The following is an 18,351-nucleotide window of genomic DNA, read 5'->3' on the forward strand; positions in this document are numbered from 1 at the left end:
AAGTCTGGAAGCTGCCAGTTCATTTTGTCTTGGAGAGTAAATATTTCCTGCATTTAGTTGAACTGGCAGCTCTCTAGTATGTCTGGACAAGTTTCAGGAAAGGTGACCAGGCTGCTGGGCTGTAATCCGTTAGTCCAGCCGCTCCCACCACCTCTCTCTCTATCCCAAGCTCTCCCTACATATTTGGGACCGTGCTTAAAGGGGTGGAAGAAAGTTGGCAGATGCAGCATTTTGACCGTGCCAACTTCGTTAATACCTCAATGATATGTGATAACTTAATGATTTTTCAAATTATTTTATTTGGTTTTATGGAGATTTTTATATGATTGTTGTATGGTGAATTTTACCAAAATGCCATAAGTACACATTGAATTACGTGATCCCACTATAATGTTTTTTCCCTACCAAGACACTGGCATCTGTAATATCCCTTTTTTTCCCCTGTATGAGCTACCATAATGATTAAGAGGTTTAACTTCATTCTTTAGTTCCTTAAATAATACCTGGAAAATAAAGTAATCTGAAAACATTTTGCTTCTGTATGTAAAATAATAGACTTACTAAGCTGCTAAAGGGAAGCTTCTAGTATTTTTTTTATAGAATCATAAAATGGTTTGGGCTGGAAAAGACTTCTAAAGATCATCTGGTCTGACCTCCCTGCCATGGGTAGGGACATCTTTCACTAGGTCAGGTTGCTCAAAGCCCCGTCCAACCTGACCTTGAACACTTCCAGGGATGGGGCATCCACAACTTCTCTGGGCAACCTGTTCCAGTGCCTCACCACCCTTGTCATAAAAAATGTCCTCCTTATGTCCAATCTAAACCTACCTAAACCTACCCTCTTTCAGTTTAAAACCGTTGCCCCTTGTCCTGTCCCTACAGGACAGGACACCAAGATATATCTACCAAGATCCATTTATCTGCATGCTCTCTACTTTCTTATCATTTTACACTTGAGCTACTACTAATCAAGAGCTATGCTGGATTTTTAAAGGTGCTCTGTTCCCATATAATCAAAGACTGTATTTCCAACACTGTTCAACGCGTAGGGCACCAAGTGATTCTGGAGGTGTGTTCATGAATATCTGGGTGGAACCTTCTTGATACCTAATGCTTCTAACAGCATGAGACGTGTTAGGTGGCCTAACAAAATTCTCTTTGGGAAAAATCACGCCTTGCAAGTGAACGTTAGGATATGCCCATAAAGACCTAGCGTGGCTCAGTGAAGTCACTGGAAATCTGTCAACTTGAAAAGGAATGGATCAGATTAAGAAAGCTGTTGTGTGTTTCCTTTTTTATTAAGCTCCCACTTATTCTCTGGGTAGGTTCACTTCATCACCAGGTGAAAATGCATTCCAGGTGAAGATCACTGCTCCTGATGAACAGTTCACTCGGGTTGGTGTGCAAGTATTAGACAGGAAAGATGGTTCCTTCCTTGTAAGATACAGGATGTATGCAAGCTACAAAAACCTGAAGATAGAAGTCAAAACTGGAGATAAACATGTCGCAAAGTCTCCATATATTTTAAAAGGTAAGAAGCAGCTCTACACACAGATTTCCTATCGTGGCTTTTTCTCACAAACTGTGTCCCAGAATGTCTTCTAGGATTAGCATAGAATTCTGTGGGACCTCAGTACCTCTCCGGACTATTAAATCCCATTGGAATTATGAATTCATTATAAGCATCCTGCGTGTACTATTCAAAATAATAAAAAGAAACAAATGCTGTGAAGCTGTTGCCTAGCAAATACAGGTAGAGGGCTCATACAGAAGCTGATATAGCTTGGCATGACTCCATCGGAGTCAAAAAAAGTTCAGACGTGTCCATTTAGAGTTGCTGAAGGTTTGGCCCTAAGCAATAAACGCTCAGTGCCTGACCCTCTTTTGTGATCTCAACAGCTCAATAGCGTGACTAACTAAAACTAAAATAATAATTGTGTTCCTGATAGGACCTATTTACCATGAAAACTGTGACTGCCCTCAGGAGGAGAGCAGCGCATGGCTGGAAGAGATGAACTGCCCTCAAATCATTCCACAGATTCAAAGAGACCTAGCAAATTTTCCCATTGTTGATCCAGATAAGATTGCAAAAGAAATTCCGCAGAGGTTTGGACAAAGGCAGAGCTTGTGTCATTACACCATCAAAGACAACGAGGTACGGAATGGGTTGATCTGATATACAACTAGGCTGTTTGGCTGTTCCCAGTTGAAAGGCTTTTTGTAGTCTGTTCTTTAAGAAACTTCCTTTGCTTGCTTCTCTGTCGTTGAATACTTCGCAGTTTGTATATGAGCTCAACAATATCTGTCCTACTTTGTAAAGTACTTTTTGTCCACGTTACAACTGAAGCACAGTGAAGGCAAATTACTTTCCAAGGAATCAGTGTGAGTACTGGGCACAGACCCAAGTCTCCTAAACGCTAATTCAGTTTCCTGTTCTCTGAGTAATACTGCTGTGGAGTGTCACGATCATCTAATTTGACATGCATCAATAAATTACATTGTGCATAATACTGAGGTAAAGAAATACCACTTTTAGCTCCACTGAGGATCAGAGCTACAATTCTCTTTAACAAAACTGTACTGACTTCAGTAGAGTTTGGTGTGAAAATGAGAACAATGGAACACAACTGAAACAGGCAACCAGTTTCTGTTTCCATGAGACAGACCTAAAACGTCTGCAAAAGCAAGCAAAGCTTGTCCTTTTTTTTTTGGTCGCTTTTCTGTGATGACTTAGAGATATGAGATTTCTAAAGCTTCCCAGCTGATTCATAAATCTATACAGCCATACAATCTGCCTGACCAGTTACTTACTAAGTGATTAAAAAAGGTCTAAATTGTGCCAGCCGTTCTCTGAAATGAAAACACCAGACCAGTAAAACCTTTGTTTATTTTCAGGTTTATATAAAGACGTATGGGGAACATGTTGGCTTCAGAATTTTCATGGATGCCATACTGCTTTCTTTGACAAGAAAAGTGAGTACATCTGTACGGTCATTTATTCTGTATGTCCTACTTCATAGAAGCCTGGGCTTAACAAATATACTTCAGCATATTTGCTGCTATTTCTGTTAAAAAGCCCTTCTTGTTCTTTGATTAATAATGGAAAGGTCAGATGGATTTTCCTTGTTTGAAGTTGGCGTGTTCTAGAATGCTATCTGATCAGTGTATGGAGTATCACAAACGTTAATTGAATAGCAGGCTTTTATAGGAGAGTTTGATAGATTTGGACAGAGTGTGGTTTTGGGTTTTTTTTTTTTTTCTATAGACTAAAAAAATCATCCTGTAGCATCTAATAGAAAACTCTGTCTCTGCTGGTACATTTTACAGGATGACTGAAAAAAATAGGGAATGTGTATCGTTCTCCATTAAATTCCATATGTTGAAGACAAGATGGGAAGGGTTGAGAAAGAGCACCAAAAGCCCAACAGGTGGCACGTGGGAAAACTCCCTCAATGTACAAGCAAAAAGCACCACACAGACTCTTTCCGAGGAAAGCTTTGGAAGAAAATCTGACATTATGTACATAGTGACAGAATATAGCAGGGCTGAAGTTTCAGCACACACATATGCGATTATTACATAAAGAGAGTAGTAAGAGAAATACAAAGATATCTGAGTTAATATCTATTTTTGACTGTAAAAAGACAAAGCGCTTTGTCTATTAAAAAGGAAAGTAGAGAGAGGAGCTACTGAAGTATGAAGTTGTTCACCTAAAAACAGTTCCTTAAAAATCTAATAAAAAATAAACACATTATTTATAAGCAGCTGAAAGATAAGCTAATTGGTAGGAAACAACATGGATTTATCATAAAAAATAACTATATAATTTCTTTCTATAACAAGAGGGTAAGTCTCACAAGTTTCTCATAAACGAGATAGGAAAACTTTGCCTAGAAGAAACTACTGTAACCTGCTTGGAAAGCCTTACTTAAACAGTAGTTGCCAATGTTTCCAGAGCAGTGAAAGGTGTCACAAATGTATTCTTCAGTAATTTGTCCTAGGTTCAGTCCCCATTTAATAATTTAGTTATATTTTGACTGAATGATGGACTAGAGAATATGCTTATTGAATTTTCAGAGAACAAAAATGAAAGAACCTGCAAGCACCTCACAGTACAGCATCATAATTAAAAATTTTCTTAACAAGTAAGAGAAATTATATGGAAAAATGGATAAAATAAAGTGACGAGGGCAGGCTACTACACAAAGGCTGGATAAGTCATATAGTTATGACACCTATTTAAAATAGGGACTGAGTGGTTATTTTCTGCAGAAAAGTGTGATGGTTACAGTATCACAAATTTAACACGAGCCAACAGTGGCATGCTGTTGTGAAAAGCTAAACACACACATTAGCAGAACAAACACACGAAAGAAATGTAAAGTAACCTTTCCACTATACTCAGGATTAGTAATGGATCGGTTATGCCACTGTGTCTGCCTTTGGGTGTCATGCTTCAAGAAAGAATGTTCAATCACTGACATTGCACAGGGAAGCGGTAAGAATGACTAGACATACAAATGAAGATTCATTTAAGCGGGGATTGTTTCATCTAACAGTGTCTAAGGGAAGACGTGAACATAGCCTTTAATAATCCAAAAGGTTGCTCTGTGGAAGATGGACGTCAGCTGTTCTCGGTGTCAGTAGTGTTGGACAATCACGATCTCTAAATTAGCCGTTAGTCGTCAGGACAGAGATCTTGAAGTTATTCCAACAGTTTTCCAAAAACGCCAGTATAATAATCAGATGTTCATAATGGTCAAATACCCAATTAAGACTTATTAAGGAGGGAGGCAAAAACAAAAGAAAAAAAGATTATGTCACAGCATAAAATCTGTGACATGCCTATCTTGTGAAAACGGTGCAGTTCTCATTTCACTTTCTCAAAAAGAACTACACAGCAAGAAGGCTGTTCAGGCATGCAAAGACAAGGTAATTTGACCAGGATTCTTTTGCTTTGAAAGAGGCAACTGGGGGGATGTAGTGGAGATTTATATTTTAAAAAAATTAATGTCATGAAGAGGGTGAATTAAGAACAGATACGGCATCAGTTCTGCACTGACATTATACGTGCCTCCAGGGTTCTGTAAAACTCAACTGTATGTCGCCTTCAGCCTTCTGCTCTCCAAATTGAAGCGTCCCACCATTTTCAGCTTATCCTCACAAGGCAGCTGGTCCATCCCTATCATAGTAGCTGCCTTTCTTTGTACCTTCTCTTACGTTGTTTGCGAATGCCAGAACCACACACGATGCTGAAGATGGGGGTGCACCAAAGTTTCATATAGCAGCAAAATTATGCCCTCTGTCCTGCTGTTACAACATTTCCTGGCGATCAACAGTATTTTGCTTGCTTTTTGGCTGCAACAGTGATTTCAGATATGGTTCCATATACCGACTATTTTAAGTCAGTGAGGATGTTATGCTTAATAATTAACTCCAGCGCTGACTAAACATGGTCTTCCCATCGTGGCTGTTCATTTCTGTTACTTCTCTTCTGTTGATTTACTCAACAAGGTGGTTCAACTTACCTTGGAACTATACGATTGCTTACTAGATCCCAGTGCTAGCCTGGTACAAAGATTGGGCAGCCAATCATGTAAAGTGTAACAAGAAACCATCCTCTAAACTGGGGTGTTCCTATCCCTTAAAAAAAAAAGAGAGCGTATTTATGTGCAAATCTTTAAAAAAAAATGTAGGCTTTACTCTTTGGTCTCAGTACTTCTAACAAGTTTCTAAACTTTAACAATTTATTACAGGTACATTAAGTATATTAGAGACCTGGCTCTTTTTTCTCTTAGTGAGGTTGCTTTCAAAATGCAGGATGCCAGCAGAAGAATACTGCTTTGTATTAAAATGCATTTGTGCCTGCTTTGCTTCTGTTTAGGTGAAAATGCCAGATGCAGAATTTTTTGTTAATTTGGGGGACTGGCCTCTGGAGAAAAAGAAGTCCCCACAGAACCTGCACCCCATCTTCTCATGGTGTGGGTCCAGTGAGTCAAAAGACATTGTCATGCCAACATACGACTTGACAGATTCAGTTTTGGAGACTATGGGACGGTAAGCAATCGCTTAAAACTTTCGCAAAATTTACAGTGAATGATCTTCCAAAAAGATATTTGTATTAGCAGTGTATTAACTGTTTTACTCTTTATTTATCCATTGAGACATTGGCACCCTGTAGGTAGGCAATAACCATGTAATCAATATCTTAACATTAACCAAGTTATGTATTATATAACGTAAATGACATACATTAAAATACTTAACTGTTTTATTTAAAAAATCAAAATTAATCTAAACATGGTCAAGTCACTCAAAACAGCACTTAGATGGAATGTTTCAAGAGTAGGTATTTTGTTTGTTTGCTTTGTTTCCCCCCCATGAACATGTTGACAACTGGCCAGGTCTCTTTTTTTCCTGATTTTCCTAGAATCTTTTTTCTGTGCCTTTTAAAGCCCTCTGTAGCCAGCATTCTTGACCTAGGACCTCCCACTTTGATTACTGATCATAACTGGCCCGCGCAACTGCCCTGTCGCTGTCTTGAAACACTACAAAGCCAGCTTCTAAGAGATGTTTGTTATCGACTTTGAACTTGTTCATTATTTCACTGCATTCAGTTCAGGTTCCTTTATTATCAAGACTTTTCCCAAATTTGCTCCCTCCTGCCCCCCCCAGTTTATGTGTTTTAAGTTAGCAAAGGAAGTGAAATATGTTGTATTAAGCTAGTTATATAAAAACCTTGCTTTGGACTATCATGACTGCCTCATCACCATTATCAGTTATTGCATTACCCTGTATCACCTTCATCTGTCTGGCAACCATATCCACTTTCAGCCACTTTTTTCCATGACAACTGACAGGTACTCTTTCCACATGCCACATCGTCGTCGAACTGATGGCTGTCTTGCCACAGGCCTGTGAACTTGACATTCCTTATCTATTTTTATCGCTGCAAAAATACTGATACAATACATATACAGGTGTGCTCATGACTTAGAATCAATCATAGAATCATTAAGGTTGGAAGAGACCTCTAAGATCATCGAGTCCAACCATCGACCCAACACCACCATGCCCACTGAACCATGTCCCTAAGCGCCTCATCTGCACGTCTTTTAAATACTTCCAGGGATGGGGACTCCACCACTTCCCTGGGCAGCCTCTTCCAATGTTTAACCACTCCTTCAGTAAAGAAATCTTGAAAGAGTGGTTAGACTTACTTTCATCCTTTGTATTTCCCTACTGGTACTGTAAACTCTTTAAGTAATTGCACTTCAAAAAATTTCCAGTAGGCTTCACTATTAAATCTCTTCTTTCTCCTCCAGAGTCAGCCTGGATATGATGTCAGTTCAAGCAAATACTGGCCCTTCATGGGAAGACAAGAATACCACGGCATTCTGGAGAGGACGCGACAGCTGCAAAGAGAGGCTTGAACTTGTAAAACTGAGCAGAAAATACCCAGAGATCATAGATGCTGCTTTCACAAACTTTTTTTTTTTTAAACATGATGAAAGCCTCTATGGCCCCATTGTTAAACACATTTCATTTTTTGATTTTTTTAAGGTAAGCCACTAACCATTTTTCATAGAACTAGGTTCTCGGTGCCTCCCGTTATCAAATAACTTTGTATATATTATTGATAATAAAGTGATTTTTAGTTTTTCAGCACACCACCAATAACAAGCATGAACAGGCATCCCTCCAGTGGGATTAACTGCTGTGTAGCTCTTACGCTGAGGATAATAATGTTTGATTTACATCTAAAGGTTCTGTAGAACCTTGTGTAATCTATATAACTCCAAGTTCCTTTTTATTTCTTTTTCCTGATTCAGCGATCAGGACTACTAACATAACTAACATAGTGGGAAAATCAGTGGATGAAGTGGCACACCTACCCTCACACCCGAGGATGAGCGTCTAAGAATTTCCGGAGAACTTAATTGATGAAGAGGGCATCTCTGTGTACCCAGCACTGTGATGAATTCCAAACTAAATAATAAAAGCTACTTAAACATTGATGCTTGCCTAGCCAATCCTACATTGCTCAATATCGGCAAGTCAGTAATACCAGTGCCCTCAGAATAATATAATCCAAGCTACTTGGATCTTCTGTTCGTTAATAACTTATGGTCATTTTCTTTCCAGTATAAATATCAAATTAATATTGATGGCACTGTGGCAGCATACAGATTGCCTTATCTACTAGCAGGAAACAGCGTGGTGCTAAAGCAAGACTCCATCTACTATGAGCATTTTTATAACGAGCTGCAGCCATGGAAACATTATATTCCGTTTAAAAGTGACCTGAGTGATCTACTAGAAAAACTACAGTGGGCAAAAGAGCATGATGAAGAGGTAAATACGCATTTAGAAGTACTCAGCAATGTTTCTAGACAAAATAGAGAGAGCAAAAAGTGCGTTTCTTTAAAACAAAAGAATCTATTAGGAGGACTTAAAAATTATTGTCATCAACTCTACAAATAAGAAAAATACTTTTTAAAAAAATACGTAATACTGCCCTTAATTGGAAACTAAATTGAACTTTGGAAAAATTAAGAGTATTTTCATAAGAATGCCTTACTTCTAAAATTAAGAATGTTTAAATAGGTTATCCTAAACTGTCAACACTATACTGAACTCCAGAATCAATACTGAAATAGCTACAGTTTTTTGAGAATTTTAAAAAAACTTTTGTTTTCTTTGACAGGCAAAAAATATTGCAAAATCTGGACAGGAATTTGCAAGAAACAATCTCATGGGGGATCACATTTTTTGTTACTATTTCAAACTTTTCCAGGTTAGTGTATTTTTAACGGCTAATACCACAAAAATAGAAAACCCAGAGAAAGAATTCAGGGCAACGGAGCTGCTGGAAATTGGCCAGTCCAGTACTTGAAGCCACAAAGCAAGCAGCAGCAAGTTAGAACTTCAGTTTGTTTACAAACACTGCATGCAGTTAATTCCTATGAAACCCCTTAAGACTACGCTGGCGGTTTCAGAGGAGCAATCGGATCACGTCAACGTTGATCTAATCTGCAAGAATATGTTTCCCACAATGATCAAAGAATTCCACATCAGACGCAGACGCTGTGAACCACAGCTGAAAATACCTGTGCATTAGCACCGAGATACCAGAACTCCAGCGAGGCACCCGAAGGGGCTCCTGTCTGCAGTCAAGTATCTGCTTACCCTGTCTGTGACACAGCGTGGAGTAACAGATTGTGTAGCCCCAGAGTTTTCACAGAATTACTCAGCTGAGTTGGTGCGGTGTTTACAACCAGATGTACAATCCAACAAGTTCGTGAATTAACGATACCTTCCTTTTTTAAAACTAGGAATATGCCAGCTTGCAAGTGAGCGAGCCAAAAATCAGAGATGGGATGGAGAAAGTGCAGCAGCCTGATGATGACCTTTTTCCATGTACTTGCCACAGAAAAAAGGTACAGTACGTACACTGTTCAACATAAAATGCTGGATGCCCTCGGTTCATATTCAACCAAATCGGAACAGCCATTGCTCAATAGCCCGTGGTATCAGTTACCAGACCATTAACGTCTGTCGAGCTTGGAAACATTTCGTAATGTATTTGCAGGACTAGACAGTTAAAAATTGAGTTTCCAATTAACTGAAAAACGTTTCTTCTTTCTTGACTACAGGCCAAAGATGAACTCTGACAGAAAGAAATAAGATAATTCTTTGAATATTTACCTACGTTCAGAATGCCTTCTTAAGGAAAGAAGAAAAATTTGGATTAAAATGCCAGTGGATAATGTCAATAGATATTATGAAGTTTACTGTATCATGATCTACATATGGAAGAAAACCAAGCATTCCCTATTTCCTTTTTATCATGCAGTGGTTGCAGAGCCTTGTTCAAAAACATTTTTATAACTTTTTTTTTTAAATAAAAACCATGTTTGTATCAGTCATGTGTTACTGTCCTGAGATACCTAGGAAATGCAGATACTTTTTACTCATGCTTGTTACACTGAGTCTATTCACAAGCATGTCCTGCAAAAAAGGGCAGGTAAGAATTGTCATCTTTTTCAGACTATAACTTTGTTCCTTCTGAGAGAATCAGTATTCTCAAAGACGGTGACGTGGGGTTTGTGATACATCCTTTTAACCTGAAGGAAAACCACCGTGCTATTGGACACTTTAGGAATATTAGATAAAAGTTTTAAGTTCCATATGATTTTTCACAGATGCTTTGTCTGTGAAACTCAGTCTCTTTGGCAATACGAAAAGAATTAAGTAGCATTGAGCAGTGACTACTGAAACTAAACCGATCCCTGTTTCAACAGTCTAGTCTATTTTTAAAATACTTGCTTTCCGCTGATACTAAGTAATTCAACTGTTACTTTCTGAGCATATCAACATCATCTGAAAATGATCCGTAGGTGGATTTAAAGTCGTCTAAATTCATCGAATTCTATGGTTAGCGCATATGTTTCCAGTCCAAAGTGAGGATTTATTTTCTCTGTAACACAGCCAGTCAATTTAAAAACCATGCGGTTATTTTCTTTGCAAACATTTAGATGTGTGCTGTGCTTCTTGAACAACGCTACTGCTGAGAGATCAGCGTTCTTGAGGCATCTTGTGAGAAACAACAGAAGAATATTGTATCTGATTTTTAACTTTCACCTGCCTGTTATTTTTACTATAGTAAAAGCAAGCGTAAGGCGTAGTTTGTTTGATCATGTGGTAAACAATATATGTTATAATTTAACTATACTAACCTAGAGTCTTAAATAGATCTTTTAGACAATAGAGCACCCCAAAATAAAGCTATCCGATCTAAGCACCTGACCAAAACATCATAGACATCCTCTCGGCTCACCAGGGCTGACTCGGCATACATTTAAGCAGCTCTGCATTGTCACACACGAAACTGCTCCCAAGAACAACCCTGAGGCTAAAGCTGCCTGTTCGCATTCAACTGGTCGCACTGCAGCAGCAAGCTGCAAGATGCAGAACGACCAGAGCAGGTTTTAGGGAGCTCTTGGCAGTGGAGACGACACCACCATCTCAGGAGAAACAAACAAGATGCTTTGCTCAGGACCAACCAGCCATTCCATCTCAGGGTCACCATTCAGCTGATACTCGCTGATGACTTGGCTGAAAGCAGTTAGCATATAGCCATAACCTTTGGTTATACCAACAGGTTACTCGTAGCCCACAATGGGGATGTCTGCAGCTGCAAGCACGCCCAAAGTATTTCATCCACTCTGCAACGTCAGAGCTCAGTTGAAGACCCGAGTTCCTTCTGCTAATGGGTAATGAGGTCCAGACCCCCACCTGCCTCTTCTGAGCCCTCCTGACAGAAGCCTTGTGCAACACGTCATAACTGCTTCCTCCTCCAGGAGTTCCTCCACCAGTATAAACATTTGTCTTTTATCAGTCGTTTTTTATTTAATAGTCTTCCATGCCCATCTCTCCAAAGGGCCTCTGTCATCAGTCCTTTACGCAAGGGAAGTTGCTGGAGGGTGACTTTTCAAAACTGACCCATGTTCTTTGCTCCTCATGCACAACCGTGCCTACATTACCTCCTCCTCCTCCACCCCGCACAGGCCGAGAATCTGGCTCCTTAGGGTAGCGACATTGTAAATGACAAGAGATTCCTCTACCTGTGTCACAGGTGTTCAAGCACATTGGAGCACCAGGATACGGCACCAAGGCAGAGTAGTACAACCCATGCTGGCCGGCCTCAGGGGATCCTGCTCGCAGGATTCTACAGATCAGTAGGTTTTAGTTTCAAACAAGTATAGCAACAGTAATATATACTCAGATGAAATGCATCTAAAGATTTGCTGTCAAAACAGATTCTTTCCCATATATTACTTCAAATATCAGTCACAAGCATTTAGTTGTTAATGCAGAGCACTGAGCGTTATATAGAGTTATTTGCATAGAAACACAGAAAACAATGCTGCCATGGTATTAAATGTTTGGTAATTTTCTGTCCTTCCTTCGACAAGTTCTTTATTGTTTTGCATCATTTTTTTCATTCACACAAAAGTATCTTATTTGCACTTACACTTAGACCTCTGAAAATACGTGTTTTAAAAAATACCTCTCAGAAATAACGAACTCTAATTGGCTGCATGTAGGAAAAGCTAAATGAAGATACTGCTTAAACACTGCAAGTCACATGTGCTCCAGTTCAATATTCTCTCTGAGCCAAGAAAAAACTTGCGCATTTATTTCTTCCATGACATCGTCTGTTGTTCGTCCTTTGACTGCCATCCCATGGTTTGCTTTATCAATCCAATGGATTTTTTTAGGCGCTTTCATTTTGCTTGCCACACCTTCTAGCAATTGCTATGGAGACAATAAGAATGAAAAAGTTAAGAGAGTCAGTTGCTACAAACTGTGCAACTCAGATATCTCTCGCTTTGCTTGTGCAACACATAATAGGCAGCTCTTAAAAAGAAAATAGATCTGCGTGCACATTAAAAACATGTTGATAGAAAAGATATGATGATGCTGTGTTCAGTAATGGAATTCGCTCAAAGGTTAGCCCTCACTCAAACACAGAAGAGCAGAAAATTAGAACTTAAAGGTCACAACCTTGTGCGGGCTCCTTGCCCCCAAAGGGGGAAGGATGAAGGAATCCACTTTTACTGCCAGCAGGTAGTACTAGCAATAAAATGACAGAACTTCTGACGTCAGATTTGTCTACAGTGGCAGAGTAGCAATACAATTCCCTGGAGACTGGCTTTGACTCTGTTCAACTTTCTCAGCAAACAGATCTAAGAACCAGCTCCGCAAGTCTTAAAGATTTCCCTATTAAGAAGGCACTCCAAGGATCTGCTGGTTGCTAGCCTGACTTATTTTGGTGATGCCTCCTCATGAAAGCATTATGACTCCTTAGAAACCGTCCAAGCATGGAAAATGCCAGTTGCACACAGTCCCAAATTCAAGTTGAACCGTTCAAGAACAACAGATACCTATTTGCAAGAAAACAAGGCAGAAAACCACTGTATTCTGATCTCTGCACACCTGTTCTTCATCTCTACAAAAATACCACTTTCTACCACAGAAGTCTGACTTGTGGGTAGAACTGCTTTGCTAGAATTTGTCATGAAAACGTGACGAATGTGGACTGGTAGCACAGCACAGTGTTTGTGTTTTGTAACCTGAAATGGTTAAAACAGAAGAGCAAATAAAAGTGGCCTATGGAAGGAGCGAGTTAATTTGTACAATCTTATCCTATAAAAAAGACAACATTTAAATTAGCAGTATTTTAGCGGCCAAAAGATGAGTTTACTAAAGTGGATGATCAAGCACAATCCAGAAGTTTTAAGCAGCAAAAGAAAGCACCGCCAAGCTTCCTTATGTCCGATGAAGTTTCCTACCCAAGGCTTCCTTCAGACAATATATATATTTAGAAAAGGCTGTTAACCAAAGTCACAGCTATCTATACCAGTACAGACGTCACTCAGACTCATTCCTATTCCTCCATACTGCCCCTTCATAGCAGGATTTACAAGGGTACTCACTTTTTCGCACATCTCATCTGCTGATCCTGAGACAAACAACACCGGACACCTGATAAATAACAAATCTTCATCCCGGAGCTTGGACTGAAGTTTTGGTCGATGCAATGGGTAAGATAAACATACTAGACCTTGAATGAAGTCATCATCGTCCTCCTGGCTAAGATGACGTATCACAGAGGCAGCAGCTCGTGAGCCCATGGAACGGCCTTTCTCCCATGTTAAAATAAAGGAAAAAAGTGTATCTGCTGTCACCTCACCTACATTCTGTTCGAGTAAACAACTCCAAAACCCAATGTAACTGAGTGTATTTCAGTGTACCAGTAGTACAAGATGCTAGGGATGCTTTTATTCATCTACTGCATGAAAAATATTAATCCTAATTTCAGTATTTTCTGCTAAAATATTTGTCTGGTTATATTATGTTTTCACATCCCCATTTAAAAAAAGAAGGGAACAAAACAAACAAACAAAAAAAGATAAGATAAATGGAGGAGGATCCTTTGCAATACTGGAAGGAACAACAGCCCATCCTGGGGGCAGGAGGAAGAGAGGGACAGGTCCTATGCTCCAGACCCTTGAAATTCCAAATAGCAATGCTATTATCTTGTATCATTTTTTTCACGCAACCTTAATCTGCTCAAACTAAAAACAAAGTTTTACGTGCCTTAGTCCCAAAACAAATCCAACAAGTGTGTATGCACACCTCAAACTTCAGCCTAAAAGTAAAAGTTAGAAGGCAGGGGCGAGGGGGGAAATTAAGTGTGAAGTTGTAGCATGAGGTCAGTCAGTAACAGCAAGGGGATATCAAAATACCTCCTCAAAGAAGAGGCATATGAGCTGACAATGCTCTGTAATTGAGTGTTAGAAGTGGCTGATTCCAGTGGGATTAACTTGCATCAGCGCAGATTTGGTTTCGCTTAGTCAGAGAATATTCAGGGTTTCCCGTATCAAGTTATCGCTAGTCACACCCATCTACTTCCCTTTTTCACATAAATAGAACTGATTTTCTATCTGCCACTAGGTTTTATCTACCAAAACCTGCTTTGGCAAAATGGTTTTCCATTTACCATTAACCAAAATTCTTCAAGACCCACAGTTAAAAAATACACACGGGTAATCGGAGAACTCATGCCCTGTCACTTACAAGCAACAAGGAAGTTTTCTCGCAAAGTTCCTGCAAAACATGGCCTATTGCTCTTTCCTTCCTCCTTCTGGAGAGAGATCTGTGGCACCATGAGGAGGGTGAATAGGTCTAGACAGCCATGCCCCCAAGAGAACGCGGTGAAAGCCGCAGGCTGGATGTTCCCATTTGCGACCCGAGAAGCAGTGCTGCTCAAGCCAGCCGCGAGAGAGCCGAGCTGCACACCCGCCCCGCGCAGCCACCGGCTACAGGGCTGGTGGCCTTCAGACACCCCAACACAGATCTGTAAGCGGGCTTGGCACTTGCGTTCCCGTGGCAGCCAGTGGACTGCTAATCAGTTAATGAAGGTTACAGAGCATTCAACTCTTTGTAAAGGAGGTCCTCCCAGCAGATAGCTGAATTGCTCTCCCTAGGCAATACTGACTAGTGGGAGTTTATTCAGCTTGTTCCCAAGTTAGACAGCAAGCTTTTAGTGCCCACCTCAAACCGAAACCTGTCATCCACATCTGTTCACTCACTTCTTACCAAAGTGGGACAGACTTAAAAAAAATGGAGTAATTACAGATTGCTATCATTAGAGGCAGTATAAGAGAGAAAATTATAGGTAGTAAAAACAATACCTGCAAGGAAGACACCCAAAAGTTTATAATCATCAGAAAGCTTTAAGTATTCCTGAAGAAATAAGATGAAGAGAAACATTGCAAGTCAGAATTAAGGCAGCTGAGAGGCAGGGATCTTTTTTGTTTGCAGCTACTAAACACAAAATGGGAAACTCTTTCAGCACTGCAGATTAAACAAAGAACAGATACATACAAGTTGCTATCTTGTTTTTTCACACAAATGATTTCATAATATTCTGCAGTAACAACATAACAAACATAAGCAATTTCACATTAGTTCTCAGCAAGTCTAAAATTTCAGATGCCCTATCAAGTTACCAAAAGGTAAAACAGTTACTGTGTATCAACTTAGTTCTAGTGACAGACCGCATGCACACTCTTAGACCGTCAAAAGGCAAAATAAGTTTGCAAAAATGCCCTTCACTGAGGCTGAGGTCACATATCAGTTATGTTTCAGTTTAAGACACAATCAGTTATGTCTGACAGAGAAGATAAAATTCAGCAACAAATTTTCCAGTTTTTAGGAGATAACTAATCAGATACTATCTTAGCAGAGGCCTTTAAATTACCTTTACACAGCAGCATATTAACATAAACTCACTAACAACGTTATGCTTCTTCAAAAAAGAATGGAGAACAGATCCCCATTAAAGCTAGCAAAGTCTAACTTCAAATTAATGTACATATAATCACAATGACATCATACAAATGAATTCCTTAAGAACTGGACTTAGTTCCCTGATAAAAATGTCTCATGCTCAATGCTACCTTCCCATGCCACAGTAAAAGTGGCTAATCAGGAGAAAATTTCCACTCCTTCCTACGCACTCCAGAACAGGAAGATACTCTAAGCTGATACTATTATAACAAAGGTTGCTCATTTTAACAAAATCTAGGTATACAAGAGCATCTTAAATAATGTAGCAGCAACAGCAGCAAGAGAGAAACACACGCATATAACAGTTTAAACTGATCTGGAAATCAAAGACTATTTAGGTTCTAGGGCTCCCATATGCTACTCCCAATCTCTCTTGCTTCAACTCCTCCTGCGACCCAGAGTCCCTTACTCTTTCCCCAAAGTCCTGTTCTCCCAGCTGCCAACCCTCAGATACCCAGCACAATTCCCAGGTCAGCTTCTTTCCTCTCAAAACCGCTCCCAAAGCTGTATCCCCTAACCCTCTTCCCCTCACCAAGCCCTCCCAGAATACCTAGCTCTTGTTTCCATCCTAAATATTTCATTTTTTCCAGCTGTTTTTCCACAAGACATACTTGCTTTCTTCACATCCTTTTCTCAAGTTTTTCCTTCTCTCCCTGAACTCTAACCCATGTATTTGCTGCAGCTGTTCTAGCTATTGCCTGTATAAAAATTGCTCCTGCTGTTTCTGCTTATGGGCACTGCTCCATCCAGCTAACCATCATTTCTAATTTTCCCATTGCTGCTTGACTAATAGCTGGTGGTAATTTAAGAAAACCAGAAGCAGACAGGATTTTTGGTTTTTTTTAAATCCTGTGCACCCACGGATCTAAGCTTTGGCATAATTTTACTTCTTACCACAACTGTTTTGAAGGCCTTAGTCCTATAAGCAATGTTAAGGCCTTTACAAGTAAACCGCAGGCACAGAACTCCATGGGATGCAAGATAGGCTGCCAAAGACACTAAGTGAGGGAAATTCATATCTCCGCCAGCTCCATGGGTAAGAATCACTCCATATGTTGATTTCTTCTCTGGGACAGAAAAGATAGCATCAAGATACTTGTTTCCAAAAGGTATTTTCACTTTAACCTAGAAACAAAAAACAGTGTAATTAAAAAAAAAAAAAGAAAGCATGCTCCCAGTCTACACATTACGATGAAGAAAAATCGGACAATTAAGAAAGAAACCCAAATTGCAAGTCCACTTTTATTTCTTCTGTTTAAGAGCACTAAATGAGTAACTCTACCTCTGGCTCAAAGATTTTCCACGCAATAATGGGCAAGTCACCTTATCACTCCACACTTTATTTTCTCCATTAGAAAATGAAGCATCCCTAGCTTCAAAGGATGCTTCAAGGCATAAACTGAAATGCTTCTTACCTTCTCTATATATCTATATGTAGCTATTCAAGAGCTAACTACCATAATTGACTTGAATATTAAGTCTTCCACAATAAGAAAAATTAACTCTTCTCTAAGACTTAAAAATAAATAGGAAATATGAACTCTTCTACAATTACAGCTTCCTGTAGTGGAAAAAGTATTTTTATCTCCCATCTATCACAGACATTCTTAAATAAAAGAATTAAGGAAGCTTCTAAAGATTTATTACAACCAAATCACTTTGGGTCTATAGAGCCATATGGAGTATATAGGATTAAGAGAACTCCATGCTGACAGCAACTGTTTAATCCTGTAGCTGTAGGATCCATGTACAAGCTTGATTACACAGGGAAAAGACCAAAACAGAGTATTATGAAAAATGGATTTGAATACACTAGTTTTAGATATTACATGCAACTACAAGAAAAAAACCACAGGAATTACTTTTTTCATTAAGTGTTCAATAATAAATATTGGCAGATGCCACAAGATAAATATTTCATTTATTTGTATAATTGACACTCTAAGATAAGCAAAGCACTTACTCTCTAACTAGCAGCCTAAACCACAGAAATAGAAGACATGAAGACACAGCCCAGCAAGCATTTCCGAATCACACAGTGGTAACCACTGAGCGGAGCGGCAGCCTGCACAGAGTCAAAGACTGAACTTTCCCCAGGGACAGGAGGGAGACGGCACAAGTTCAGACAAAGCCAGCTTCAGGCTGGCGGAGGACCTCCAGTCGCGACAGACATCAGGAGGAGCTGAACGAGACACAAGACCAGCCGATGTTGAGCTGAATGAAAGGGGACTGGACAGCACATGTGGCCCTGAACGTGCTGCAGCTTCTGAAAGCAAAAAGGAAAACACCCTGGGGCTGGGATGAAACACTGTTTCGTGCCACCGCTGCCTCCCAAAGGCTCTCCTTGGCAGTGGTCCTACAGGGGCACCGCGCACAGGGAAGGAGGAGGTTGTCAGTGGCCTCACGAAGCTGCTACCTGTACAGTCTCTG

The 18,351-nt window shown here is 39.7% G+C and overlaps 2 protein-coding genes across 2 annotated transcripts; one reads left to right on the forward strand and one right to left on the reverse strand.

Annotated features, from left to right (window-relative positions):
• Nucleotides 1-1,315: 1,315 nt before the first annotated feature.
• On the forward strand, nt 1,316-11,741 carry KDELC1 (KDEL motif containing 1). Its single transcript, XM_019474374.1, has 7 exons — nt 1,316-1,531; nt 1,950-2,155; nt 2,896-2,973; nt 5,885-6,057; nt 7,326-7,563; nt 8,146-8,355; nt 8,708-11,741. The coding sequence occupies exons 1-7, from the start codon at nt 1,450-1,452 to the stop codon at nt 8,894-8,896; spliced, it is 1,176 nt and encodes a 391-aa protein (XP_019329919.1). The 5' UTR covers nt 1,316-1,449; the 3' UTR covers nt 8,897-11,741.
• A 265-nt stretch (nt 11,742-12,006) lies between these two features.
• TEX30 (testis expressed 30) lies at nt 12,007-18,151 on the reverse strand. The gene is made up of 5 exons (XM_009288195.2): nt 17,885-18,151; nt 16,816-17,046; nt 15,264-15,315; nt 13,503-13,708; nt 12,007-12,321 (listed from the first exon to the last, which is right to left on the reverse strand). The coding sequence occupies exons 2-5, from the start codon at nt 16,936-16,938 to the stop codon at nt 12,148-12,150; spliced, it is 555 nt and encodes a 184-aa protein (XP_009286470.1). The 5' UTR covers nt 16,939-17,046; nt 17,885-18,151; the 3' UTR covers nt 12,007-12,147.
• Between the last annotated feature and the right edge of the window lie 200 nt (nt 18,152-18,351).

Source organism: Aptenodytes forsteri, unplaced genomic scaffold, assembly GCF_000699145.1.
Source record: "Aptenodytes forsteri isolate BGI_AS27 unplaced genomic scaffold, ASM69914v1 Scaffold123, whole genome shotgun sequence".
Taxonomy (NCBI): Eukaryota; Metazoa; Chordata; class Aves; order Sphenisciformes; family Spheniscidae; genus Aptenodytes; species Aptenodytes forsteri.

Excerpts from the sequence above, each read along its gene's own strand:
- KDELC1 (XM_019474374.1), top strand. The coding sequence starts at position 1,450 with ATGTATGCAAGCTACAAAAACCTGAAGATAGAAGTCAAAACTGGAGAT. Across the intron at positions 6,058-7,325 it reads GTTTTGGAGACTATGGGACG|AGTCAGCCTGGATATGATGT; the intron begins GTAAGCAATCGC and ends TTTCTCCTCCAG. Across the intron at positions 7,564-8,145 it reads CATTTTTTGATTTTTTTAAG|TATAAATATCAAATTAATAT; the intron begins GTAAGCCACTAA and ends TTTTCTTTCCAG.
- TEX30 (XM_009288195.2), bottom strand. The coding sequence starts at position 16,938 with ATGAATTTCCCTCACTTAGTGTCTTTGGCAGCCTATCTTGCATCCCAT. Across the intron at positions 15,316-16,815 it reads AGGCCTTCAAAACAGTTGTG|GAATACTTAAAGCTTTCTGA; the intron begins GTAAGAAGTAAA and ends TTATTTCTTCAG. Across the intron at positions 12,322-13,502 it reads CAGATGAGATGTGCGAAAAA|CAATTGCTAGAAGGTGTGGC; the intron begins GTGAGTACCCTT and ends TTGTCTCCATAG.